The sequence below is a fragment of the Gymnoscopelus braueri genome (genome assembly GCF_963280865.1).
Source record: "Gymnoscopelus braueri genome assembly, chromosome: 19".
Lineage (NCBI taxonomy): Eukaryota > Metazoa > Chordata > Actinopteri > Myctophiformes > Myctophidae > Gymnoscopelus > Gymnoscopelus braueri.
The window spans coordinates 20,655,347-20,668,866 of NC_137621.1; the positions used below are offsets into that span (position 1 = coordinate 20,655,347).

The 13,520-nt window shown below is 42.0% G+C and overlaps 1 protein-coding gene across 1 annotated transcript in view; it reads right to left on the reverse strand.

Annotated features, from left to right (window-relative positions):
- The window catches only part of evla (Enah/Vasp-like a), a 47,044-nt gene that overhangs the window by 7,050 nt on the left and 26,474 nt on the right, over positions 1–13,520 (reverse strand). Inside the window, 2 exon segments of the mRNA XM_080413288.1 lie at positions 551–612; positions 2,147–2,204. Of these exon segments, the coding sequence (XP_080269414.1) occupies positions 551–612; positions 2,147–2,204 (120 nt within the window).

The following is a 13,520-nucleotide window of genomic DNA, read 5'->3' on the forward strand; positions in this document are numbered from 1 at the left end:
CAAGATGGAGTGCAGGGCATGTTGCAGGGGCAGGGAGGATAATACAATAAAAATACTGATAGGGGAAGAGGAGGGTATTTATGGTTGTGTTTATGGTGTTTAAGGGGTCATAATCAGTGTTGGCAGGTGTGCACGGACGAGCAAACAGCATAAACAGCATACCAACAAGGAAGAAGTGGGTGAACCTAAAGGGCGGATCCAACACACACATCTAGGAGCTACAGTACTGCACCCTTGTTCGATTTCGACGTTTCCATAGGAAACAGCGTTCTGGGACTCTGACATTATCGATGACTTCATCTGTTTGCAGAGTGAAAGTATTGAGCACTGTTTACAGCAGAGTAAATATCTGTCGCTTGGCAACTTAAGTGCATTGTCAAATGTTTGTTGTTGACAGTCTTGTGTCGTCGAGAGTGTCCGTTTGTGTATCCAGGCCAAAGGTGTGGAGTTGTCCTCAATAAGAAGTGTGTGAGTGCGTGCGTGCGTGTGTGTACACACTACAGTATGTATGTAGGTACAGTAGGCGTGGGCATGTTAGTTTAGGCCTCACCTGATCCTGATGTTCGTCGCTCTCTCTCCTTGTGCGCCTGCATCTGATGTTGTTCCATCATCCTACAGACAAGAAAGAATATGACACATTTAAAATATGTGTACATATGTGTACATGTATATCAATGAATGGAATGAATGAAAATGTGCGTCTTATTTAGTGTTATTGTTCAGTGTTTTAATTGCAGTTTTCTGTTGATGTGTTCTATTGTAATCCAAAAATACATGTGGTCTGTGTTTTTTTGTTTTTGTTTTTTTCGAACAATTGTTTGTACGCTTCTCCCAATTTAGCAATGTCTACTTGGGTGGTCCCTGTCACTGACAACTTCCACTGTTGGTTTGTGGAGAGTAGACAGCGAGGAAGGAGAGTGCAAAGAATGCAGAGTCAGTGGTGGAACATTTTTTACTTGAGTAAGTAAAAGTCATTTAGAATTTACTTTAGTAAAAGTACAAAAGTATTGGCATCAATATATACTTAAAGAACCAAAAGTAAAAGTAGTCATTATGCAGAATGTCCCACTTCAAGTTTTCGAAATGTATGTATGTAAATGTATAAAAATCTTTTGAAAATAGCAGATCTACAAGGTCACAACGCGCCGCGTTGTGATGCGTTGTGAGCTTGTAGATCGACTATTTTAAAATTAATTAATTAATTAATATAGAGCTTAAGTGGTTAATGTTTAGTAATACAAATCTAAATCTAAAAAGTAACTAGTAACTTAAGTTTTCAAATAATTGTAGTGGAGTAAAAGTACAGTATTTTCCTCAGAGATGTAGTGGAGTAGAAGTAAAAGTATTGAAAATTGGAAATACTCCACTAAAATAAAAGAATAGCTCAAAATTGTACTTCAGTCCTAGCCTGGCTCCAGACCATAGACCCCGCCCACTCCACTGAGTGAACTGCGAAGCTTCAGTCTGATAATCAGGCCACATAAGTACAGTACTTGAGTAAATGTATTTAGTTACTTAACACCACTGTGCAGAGGTTTGCTTTATCTTCCCCAGTTCCTGTCAATGCCTAACAGAGTGACCAGTGGGAATCGAATCGCTAGTGCAAGGACAAAATCCCTGCCAGCTTCTCACCCACGATCACTGCCAATAGCGTGTTACAGTTGTAGTGCTTAAACACGGTCAGAGTTCACTATGGGTGCTATGGTTCCAAAGCTTTTTACCATAGGATTTTCAATTTATGCAGAAACTAAGGTCTGTGGTTAACATAAAATCATGTTTTGTTCTATGACATAATTTTTTTAAGCCGCCTTTTTTAAATGTATATTCATTTCCTGTGTGGCTCGATTGTAAAAAAGTGTTGATCTGTGAAGATTATCATGTTGACAAGATGTGTTAATATCATAAGCCTTTGTTTGCTATAGAGATTATTTTATTTATGTATTTATTATTATCATTACATTGTTTTGGCATTTTATGCTTTATTTTACACCAAGACAGGGAGAGACAGGAAAGAGAGAGGGGATGACATGCAGTAAAGTGTAAATTTTGAATTCCGGACTTTTACTTTATTTCTACATTGCAGTATTGATACTTTTACTTAAGTAATGTTAGTACTTTTTCCACCACTGGTCAGAGGTTTCCTTACCTCCTCTGTGCATCGGCGTCCTCTGAGGATGGACCATTTTGGCGCTGGACAACTGGACCTGTAAGAGACATACCGGTAATAATAGTATGATCATAGGCGACCGTAGCACTCAGTTGAAAAACATCAGCCAGTGGATTCTCCTAATAACGTCTCAACAGGCGGAATGATAGACTAATCTGTCATTCACTCTGCTTTGAATTATGTGGCTAGATCAGTGGTTCTCAAACTTTTTCGTGCCAAGGCCCCCCAAACTGATAATGTATGTGGTCATGGACCCCCACCTAAAAATATGTTGTGATAGGGACCCCCAGAAGCAAAGATTTTTGTTAAAAATGTTCGCCTTTAACACATTAACCGCCAAGAACGTAGTCCTACGATCCGTTAAATCCAACTGTTAAGCGCCGAGACCGTAGCCCTACGGTCCACGGTCTTTTCGCGCTAAAATTTTCCAGGTGCACTTTCGGAATTTTTTGATCCACTTCCGTTTCCGGTTTGATGACCGGAAACAGAATTATTTGGGATCCGGTTTTGACGATCACGTCCGCCCTCGTTCTACAGACGAAACTGAAACTCAATTCTCTTCCTGTAGTTTTTTCTCCTCGCATATCACTGTTTAACGTAATCCGCTCTAACTACAACATGAATGCCCCGTTTGACACGTAGTTTTCACTGGGAGATACAGTGGGATGTCGCCGATGTAAACAGACCGTGTACGGCTCAATCTTAAGGATTTTAACAAGATCTATGGCGACATGAAAAAATCAAAAAAACAACAATAACACCTTGGCACTGGTGAGTACATTATGAGATTAACCTCTGGCGGTCGATGTGTTAAACATTAAAAAAAAAAAATATTTACACACATTTTCAAGATTTTTCAAAAATAGCAGATCTACAAGCTCGTAGAGGCACTCGATAACGCGCTACAAGCTTGTATATCTGCTATTTTTGAATAGCCAAAGTATAACATATGGATAATGGGGTTAAAATCATTGGGACGCTGTATTAACTAATTCTGCTGGGGACCCCCTGGTATCCCCCCAAAGGACCCCTGGGGATCCCCGGACCCCACTTTGAGAATCAATGGGCTAGATGATAAGAGTAATAAGAGAATAAGGGTAACGCGTCTAGGCATTTTGTTTACAGATAGCCCTTTTTCTCGTAGGATTTTTGAGTGAAGAGGTGGTCAGACATGAACAACCTCAACAATATAACATCACAGACCATAACAGCAAAAATAATTTCACACAAACACGATCTCTGCAGTAGCCGCTACGCAAAGTCAAAAAGTAATGTACATGAATACATCAGAGAGAGAGAGAGAGAGAGACCAGATATGACCTAACAGAAATAACACTGACTGACAGTCAGTAAATTCTATAAATTGAGGTGAGGTCATGTGTCATCATTCAGCTGAGGTGTGACATCCATCTGCACTCCTCCCTCCTTCTCTGCCTTCTTCCATTCCCTCTCTCAACATCATCCTCCGTTTCACCTCCGTCACTTCCACCTCCACCCAAATGTTGCCATGTATTACCCAATCTTTGTCACAATTTTGCTTAATTTATAATCGGTCATATGATGGAGTCGCGTGCTGAACTTTGTAGATGTACGTGCCGCGGTGTGTTGTGAGCTTGTACAGTATATCTGCTATTTTCTGCATGTGATACGTCATATGACAGAGTATAAATCAGCCTTTATCCTTCCTCTTTATCATTTCTTTCTCCGTATAAATTATGCATGGACCCTAGTCAACAAACGACAGGGTAAACAGTTGCACACATAGAGTGCAAAGAAAACTATTCCGTGCATCAAAGAAACTAGGATACCAGGTCCTCAAACCTATCAGCTGTCTAAACAAAATGCAAAAAAACCATCCAAAGAACATTCCTAACATTTGTGTTCAAGCAAAATCAAATCTAAATAACAAGACTCATGTGAGCAAGAAACCAAAGTAGATCTGCATAGACAGTGTAACTACAGTAGCAACAAAGTGATACAAGGAAAGAGGAGTGCTAGGGGGTTTATCTACCTCTCACATTCCTGTTCACATTCTTTCATTATTGATCCCTCCCACCTCGATGCATTGTGAGCTTGTAGATCTGCTATTTTCGCTGAATGTTTGCCCCAAAATAGTAACGCTAGGGTTGATGTGGTTTATTGATGCAACAGGACCATTTTTACATTAGCAAAGCACAAACAAATCTCCCTTCTTCTCCTCCACTGAATATCCATATGTATCATTTCCTGATAATGAGCTGCTCTCCTTCTCTTCTTTGCATCCCTTCATTCATCTCTCCCTCCTCCACCTTTCTTCTCTCTCTACCAGACTGTAATAATCACCTCATTAAACTCTTTGCAGCATGATCCTGCATCAGCTGCATCATGCTGGTTTTGTTTACATAAGAGCCCACATCATTGTGCCCACATTGTTGTGTTGTTGTTGTAACATCATATCCTATTTTGCCCTTACATCAATTAGCAAGACAGAATACATTAGTCCTCGCACCAAATAAATAAGATTGATTGAAATAAGAAGTTTGCAGGCCTTTATAATTATGCTGTTCATCAGTGGTGTGTTCTAGATTTTTTTGGAGGGTATACTATAACAATTCCCCCCCAGTTCCTCCCACACGCACGGCACACACGCGCGTAAAATGTATTAATGTAAAAAAATTGCTCGCGCTCCGCACGCGTTTCTGCCCCACACAAACTCGGCCAGGCCCACTCAGGCCCAGTTTCACAATAACACTGAGTACACTTACAATATGCTTTGTACTGATTTTCTACTGTTTCTAATGTTAATCACCCTGTAACTCAACCACTTCGGAGCTGCGTTTGGCCTTGGATGCATTTTTTTTTAATATATTACCATAGAAGTGCAAGGATTGTTATAAATAAATGCTGGTTAGGCCTTCCTGTATCTATTACAGAATAGTATTAACTTGGCATTGAAGACACAAACTGTATTGAAGATTCAAGATTTTGCTGTGCTATGATGCGCAATTTGAATACTAATGAAGTACTCAATTCAGTGACCTACGTTCAATGAAGTGAATGGCAGGTCGTTGAAATGTGTGAATTCCTTCGCCAGTAGCCATTAATTATCACCCCAAGAACAATAGCCACGCACATGATAAGCCTTCACCTCAGAGTTAGACTAGTCAGACGGTCAGACCACATTCCTGCTGTTTGTATTGCTGCGCCCCCCAGCCCAGCCACTCCTGGGTGCAGCGTATCAGATGCGTATCAACGTATCAGATACGCCGGTTCGAACTGTTTTTGAATGTATACGGTGGCGACGAAAAAAATATGCAGGCCATACGGCGTATACAGCGTACCACGGTAGAACACACCACAGCTGTTCATGTGTTCTACAGTATGCTGACCCATGAATGCAAATTGTTTTGTCTGTATCCTGTATTATTTTGCATAGGACACTAACGTAAACAAATTACTGTAAGTCACTGTGATTAGAGAGTAACATGGTGTTGTCGTTTTTTCCCCCAAACTTTTCTTTTTTCAATCTTTCCCCCCTTTTTCTCCCAATTTAGTCGTTATGCCAACTGTCAATTTTCCCCACACACTGCTAACCCCTACAGTTAGTTATGTGGGAGAGTGTACGCGTCTCAGGAGTTTCACCGGGAAGGCGTAACGTGTGCGGAGGAACACACGACCTGACCTAGTTCCTCTCCGTGCTGAACAGGCACCTTGAAGGAGATTGCACCAAGACATTGCTCTCCCGACCAGCTTCTCACCCTCCTCAAACAGGGTCAATTGTGTTCATGGGAGCGCCCATCCAAGCCGGAGGCGCGTGAAGGATTCAAACCCAATAGTCTGCAGGGGAGGGCCGGAACTTTATCTCTGCGCCACCCGAGTGCCTGAGATCAACACGTTTTACCGGAGAATAAACAACTGAATTAGCAAGTGAAACAACTCAATCTGCACTCTGTACGTGCCAGGGTGAGTAGCGGGTGAGATTCTGTCGGAGAATGGTCATCTGACATGTACTTCTGAAATGATATTAGGTTCATATTATACAGATGCGGTACATGAGTGTCGTGTAAGAGGCAGAGTTTAATGAAAGAGCAGACCTCAGCAGGCATCACATGAGATACGGTGACTCTGCCCTGGAGGGCCAAGCAAGCTGTTATTATTCTGTTCATAATCTAATGATGCTAACCACAGGAGTTTCAACCACAGCAGTATAGAAACCAGAGTAATTGAATTAAGGGAGTGCAATTACGTAGCAAATGAACACTGACAACACAGATAGAAGAGATTTATATTACAATATAAATTTGCAAATAGCAAAGGGCCCCAAATCACACAGATACTAGAGTAGTCTCGGCCGGGAGGCGAACCCGGGACCCCTGGATCCGATGGCGCATACGTTGCCAGTCGGCTAAAGAGCCAGGCTCGATAACGAGCAGTAACGCAGCACTGTATAGCCTACACTAGTCCCTGATGGATATAGATTTGGAGCACATCACCCCCACCCTCAAACACCTACACTAGCTTCCGGTTAAGTTCCACATCACCTACAAACTGCTCCTCCTCATCTAAAAAAAGCACTCCATGCCCTAGCCCCACGGTACCTGTTATAGCCTCTACACACCGTCCGATTTGGCTCTCGGGGATATTTTTTGGTGATCGCCGAGAAAACCACCGATCTCAGTCCAGATTGGGCGTTCCTCGGCGAGGTGTTGATCGCGCAGTGTGTAAGGTACTCCGAGAAGAAACACCCCGATAAATTGCGCTCGGCGAGCGGTTCCCGATAATATTTACTTTTCTAGCATTTTGGATATTTGGGCTTGTTGGATCCGATGAGAGCCGTGCTACAGCCAATCAAAGCACAGTACCAGCCAGCGAGGTAGCTGGTGGGAAAACTATTTTATTATCAGCATGATTCACTGTTGAGTCTAATACAACAGAGACGCACCTTGGCTAGTCCTCCCGCATAGAACCGCAATATTACCGTACAGACAGTCCAGTCCTGCTGTATTAGTTTAAACATGATAAACAGATTGATAGAGTGAGCGAGCCTGCACGACGATGGGGCTGTTTGAGGAATAGGGCTTGCAGACAGAGAGAGAGAGAGAGAGCTGTGTGTGTGTGTGTGTGTGTGTGTGTGTGTGTGTGTGTGTGACGCACGTATCTCTGAACAGTATTGTCAGGTTTTGCGCGAGAAATAACGAACCAGGTCTATGAAAACAAGCCCAACAAAAGCGACTATAGGCAGCATGAGCACTTTAAACCTATATACAAATAAAATCTACAAGCTCACAATGCGTCGCAACTATTTTCAAAGAAAAAAAGCAACATTAAGAAATAAAGCCAAATAAGCAACTACACTTCGGAAATAAGCTAAAAAGAAATGCAACCACCAATATTTTTTACAAGAAACTCGCTTATAATAAGCGGACACGGCAACACTGCTTCTGATCTGAATTGGACTCTGGTTGACTTTTTAGAGAGGGAGAGTGAGAGAGAGAGAGAAATACAGAGAAATTGAGAATTATTTAATGTCAATCATTAGTGTCCTGTCTCGGTCTCGCGCATATATCACGGGAGCCTTTCACGTTTTCGTGAGACGTTTGGAACAAAAAAAGTATGTATTGGGTCGGGATCACATCGTGGTGAAATATCTTGTAATCAGTGAACCCCTGTCGGCGACCAATCTATCGTGCGAGAATCACAACGATATATTTAGCCCGATTTCAAGAGAGAAACTCGTGCAATGTGAAATGCTTAACGATCTGTTCACTCGCCGACCATTTCAAATGTCGGGCAGTGTGTAGAGGTCTTTAGGCCTCCTCCAGGATTACACCCCAGTGCGGAACCTGCGGTCTTCAGACTTAGGGCTCCTCGCCATCCCTCACACCAATATGCGGACCCTCTGCGATAGAGCTTTCAGTGTGGCAGCCCCTGCCCTCTGGAACTCTCTCCCCATGGAGATTCGCCAGACGCCAACATTGGACTCTTTCAAGTCACTTGTTCACTCAGGCTTTTGGCAAATAGTTTGTTTATTATTCTAATTGTAAAGTGTCCTTTAGTTTTTGAAAGGCTCTATATAAATTAGTATTAGTAATATAAAGAGTTATTATTATTATTATTAGAGATTATGCATACAAATATATTATCATTAAAGTGATGTGTTTAGCGATGTGCTTGTTGACCTGAGGTGACTAACAAATTGTTACCTCCGTGCAGAGTGATGGTCACCCCCCACCTTCCCCTCACTCAGCAGGGGGGGCCCCTGCTGACTAAGTTAGAGTCCCTATTCTGAGCTGACTATAAACAGGGAGCATCAGGGGGAGCAGTTAACACATAGCCAGCATACCAGTCATTAAACTTCAACTTCAACGCCCACCGTGACACCAAGAACACACGTGGGTGATGTTTCCATTCTGCTGTGTCTGGAGCACAGCGGCAGTGGGGTGGGACAGTGGTTTTAGTCAACATGAGGGAAGAGTTAGCCTACAGTAAATAAGGATGCCGCAGATTCAACACGAACCAGCTTTGACGGCATAACTGTTGAAACGTCTGTATTTGTCTGTAAAGCCTAATTTATGGTCCAATGGCAGAGAATAGCAGACCTACAAGCTCACAAGCTTGTAGTTGTGAGCTTCTACTGTACTGTAGGTCTGCCATTCTCGGCACACACCGAAGTATGAATTGGACTTAAGTGTCAATTTGGGCGCTGATTATTAGAAATCTGGTCTGGTGTGTCAAGACAGTGCTTCATCTGCTGTAGTCGACTTGTTTGACTGAATCCTTTTGTTCTGCTGCTGCACGCTGAGAAAGAGAGAAGATGCCTGGGAGATGCATTTCCCCTCCGTGACATGCCTCTGAACTCCGCTCGTTAGCTCATGGTAATTATCTGCTCCGCTGGCACAGCTACACACTAAATTTAGCAAATATTCTGCACACTGTGGCACAGAGATTCTCTATCTAAAGCCTCATTTATACTTCATCGTACAACGGTGTCGCTTGCCAAAAACTGAACTGAAGCTCACAATGTGTCAAAATGTGATGCGTTTAAAAAAAGCTTGTAAATCAGCTTTTTTCATAAGCCAGGAGAGAGATGGGACAGTGATATAATTACTAATCATCTACATAGACTACTAAGCACTATATTCTAACAGAACTAAACTAGTATAAGTTTTGCTGTTCAGATCATTAGAAAGAGAGACGCTTTAAAAGACATTGCTTGCTGATCCTAGAACTCCTAGAACACACTGCTGTTCTAGGATTAAGCAAAGTGTTTTAAAGCGTCTTGTCTTCTCCTATTCTGAGAAGCTTGATAATATTATATGTTGGTGCCAGCACAAGTGCCCCCAGATACATTTCTTTGTTTACGGCAACACTAACAGCATGGTTTTGTTGCATCAACACAAATTCGCTTTAATGAATATTTACAATCAACAATGTTGATGTTGTGCTGCTGCAATGCCAGAGTCAAACAAATATGACATGTCAAAACACGAGACACAGTGGAAATGAATGACATAGCCAAGATTTCAGTCAACGTGTTCACTGCAGTGACCGACTGCCATCTCTCATTAACCATCACAATCTTTTCACCAAAAAGCTTTAAGTCTTTAAACACAACCTGGGGTGATTATAAACACTTCACAGCCCATCTGCACATATTAACGAGACAGTTGTTAAGGAGACAATTATCTTCCTGATCTATGCAGTACTGTGTGTGTGTGTGTGTGTGTGTGTGTGTGTGTGTGTGTGTGTGTGTGTGTGTGTGTGTGTGTGTGTGTGTGTGTGTGTGTGTGTGTGCGTACGCGTGTGTGCATGCATGCGTGTGTGTGTGTGGGTTCTACTGACTGATGTGGACATAGTTGTTGCTATGGTAAAGGTTAAGGAAAAAGAGACAGCCCAGGGGAGGAGAGGGCTTGATCAGGCCTGCAGCCACAGTATAGAGAACACGGGGGAATAAACAAGGCCAGTGCTGCTGTGTAGTACTGTATACTGTATGCGTTTGCTTTTGAGTGTGTGTTTGTGTGTGATGCCAAGGAGATTGTTGTCTATGATGCTCTCTCTCTCTTTCCGTTTTCATGCAGGCATGCTTGTATGATCATTACCCAACTGCTATCAACAGCTCCCCTAGATGTGAAGCCAGGAGCTGGACCCCACACACACACACACACACACACACACACACACACACACACACACACACACACACACACACACACACACACACACACACACACACACACACACACACACACACACACACACACACACACACACACACACACACACACACACACACACACACACACACACACACACACACACACACACACACACCTCTATTCCTATCTTTTTGTGTTCCATGGGGAAGGCGAGATATCTTCAAACCTCCAGCCAAATACATCTGTTATGAAGTTATTCTAGGCATGATATTCAGTTCAATGTTTTGCATATCTCTGTTGACCGTCCCAATACCGCTTCTCATTAGAAAAGCAGATTCTGACCGATTCAGAGAAGAAAATAAGTAACATAACAGAGATATCCACCACACCTTCATTGGATTTGTGGACAGGTTCAATGTAATGTAATGTATATCATCTCCTTCACATCACAGAATGGGGTCATGGGCAACGATTAAACACTTAAGTCCTACATACTTTGTCGGACAAATAGCAAATTTGTTTGCAATTTTTTCCTCTTTTTAGTTTTTTATGGTTGATTGGTTAAATGTTCCCAAAATAGGGACACCCCGGACAGGGTTAATGTAGTTATCTTTGACAAGCGTGCCATTCCCAAAGACAACATGTTGTTGTGGCTACTGCTTACATTTCTTGATTGTTACAGTACTTACTGAGGGTGATAATGGTTGAAGAAACTCTTCTGAGAACACCAGGTGACATGTCTGGAGTCAGCATGGTGAGGCACCCTCCTGTGCACCGATGTACCGGCCCTACTGTCCCCTGCACTGATGTCACCGCTTCCTCTATACCAGCACTGCTTTATGATACGTAGACTTCTATACAAATGTTACTCCCTGTGCCGGATGTCAGGCGGCTAACTGGGACAACAGGAAGTGAGGAGCCTGGTTGTCCGGCAGGGGCAATGGTTGACAGGAAAGAATACGGACAGCGGTGACTGTAGAGGTAGGTAGTTTTGCATGCAGGAGCAACGCTGTATTCCAAGACACCTTGGGTTTGCACGAGGAGGCCCATGGTGCCACATCCAAATGCTCCCCCAAAAAGGTAGAGGCAGCATGTGAGCATGGTGGGGCAAGACAGGAAGGCTCCATGGGGTATTTTAGCCGGGCCACGCACCAATAGGAAAGCAACCAGGACAGAACAGGATGACACCGGAGCTACACGCTCACAAATATTACCTCCTGGACTTGGACATAAAAATGTGTGCTGGCGCACGCGCACGCACACACACACACACACACACACACACACACACACACACACACACACACACACACACACACACACACACACACACACACACACACACACACACACACACACACACACACACACACACAGCTTAAAAGTAGCTTGTAACCAGAGCTGTTTAGTAAAGTAAGAGCAGAGACAGGCCTCAGATGCAGGTCTGAGTCCCAACATAACGTATAATGGGTCACATCTTCAAAGCAGCCTTAAATACTGCACATTCAACAATCACGTGTCCCTCAAATACTGGTTCCATTGTTATCCAGACCACAAGGCACTTCCAGACCACAAGGCACTACTTTTACTTTTATTAAGGTTGACAGTATTGCAACAATAAACACTTTGGAATGAGATTGTATCACAGATTCCCCAATCAAGAGCTTCCAAGTTCCAACTGACATTAGTATTTTTGTCAGGTTTCTCTTAGCTTTGTTATTCTAACAAAGAGTAAAGCCTATCTGCAGTATGCATCAATAACCAGCAGAGGGCAATACAGCTCAGATGAGATCACACACAGCAGCTCTAATAGACCATTAAATCAATAGGGACATTGCGGGAACACTCAGAATAGCTGAAGCCAGTATTCATTTGTATGTAGACAAATTTGTCTAAGACAAATGTGCAATATCAACCAAATTATTTCTATCCCTAATCTCTCAAAACAGTTGCTATCTCTCTGACTATTTCTAACATTTGTACCACATACATCTAAGCTCTTTTGTGATTGTGAAAATAAAGTGTTATAGCATAAGATTAAACGTGTATCCATGACAATGGAACCTAATATGCTCAAGCAACGTGAATACAATAATCTGATTATGCTGATTTAAAGCAGTGTCGGATTCATTAAAGGAGACTGGACACTTGAAGTGCTGTGATTGATTCATCTCGCCTGATACATTTGAATAAACTGGACTCGCTACATATAAAACATGTCAGTCCAGAATAGCCCAATACACATCTTCCCTGGAATTGGGCCATTACATTTGACCCTGACATTTGAAAATGTCTTAGAATAACATCTATCGCTTTCATCCAAGAGCTTGTAGATCGGCTATTTTCAAATGGCCGCAATGTATATAGGGCTGAAGTGGGAACTAGTAACTAGGTAACTAAAGTTTTCAAATAATTGTAGTGGAGTAAAAGTATAATATTTGCCTCTGAGATGTAGTGGAGTAGAAGTAAAAGTACTGAAAATTGGAAATACTCCAGTAAAGGAAAAAAATACCTCAAAATTGTACTTAAGTACAGTACTTGAGTAAATGTACTTAGTTACTTTACAACACTGCCAAGAGCTTAACCAACGTACAAAAATACTCGGTAAAAACTGCTTCTATCTCTTCCTTCCAAGAGCTTAACTAACGTACAACCATACCGTGTAAAAAGAGATTCTATCTCTTTCATCCAAGAGATTAACTAACATACAACCACACCACGTACAAAAAAGACCTTCTACTGTATTACTTCCTTCCGGAAGATTAACTAACATACAACCATACCACGTAAAAAGAGCTTCTATCACTTCCAGGAGATTAACTAAAGCACAAACGTACCATGTAAAACGAGCACAGTACCCCAGCAGGATAAATACATGATCAGAGTTAAACATGCAATTTACTTTACTTGGTCGCTAATTTATCTATTTTTTCTGCTGCATTAATGTATGTATATTCTATAACTTCATTCGCAAATACATCTTAATACATTCTTTTTTGTATATTCTAGATTCTGTATATTTCTGTTTTGGGCTGCAACATAGACATACTATATCCTACCTAGCTAACCAGGGAAGGTGCATTTAAAAACTGGATATACTATGATCACTCACCACACTTATTAGTCTTTTACACTTCATTTACTTACTACTACTAATAGTGCTTTGAACTCGTATTATGGACATTACTTGTAACACAGTCTGTTACAAGTAAGGGGAA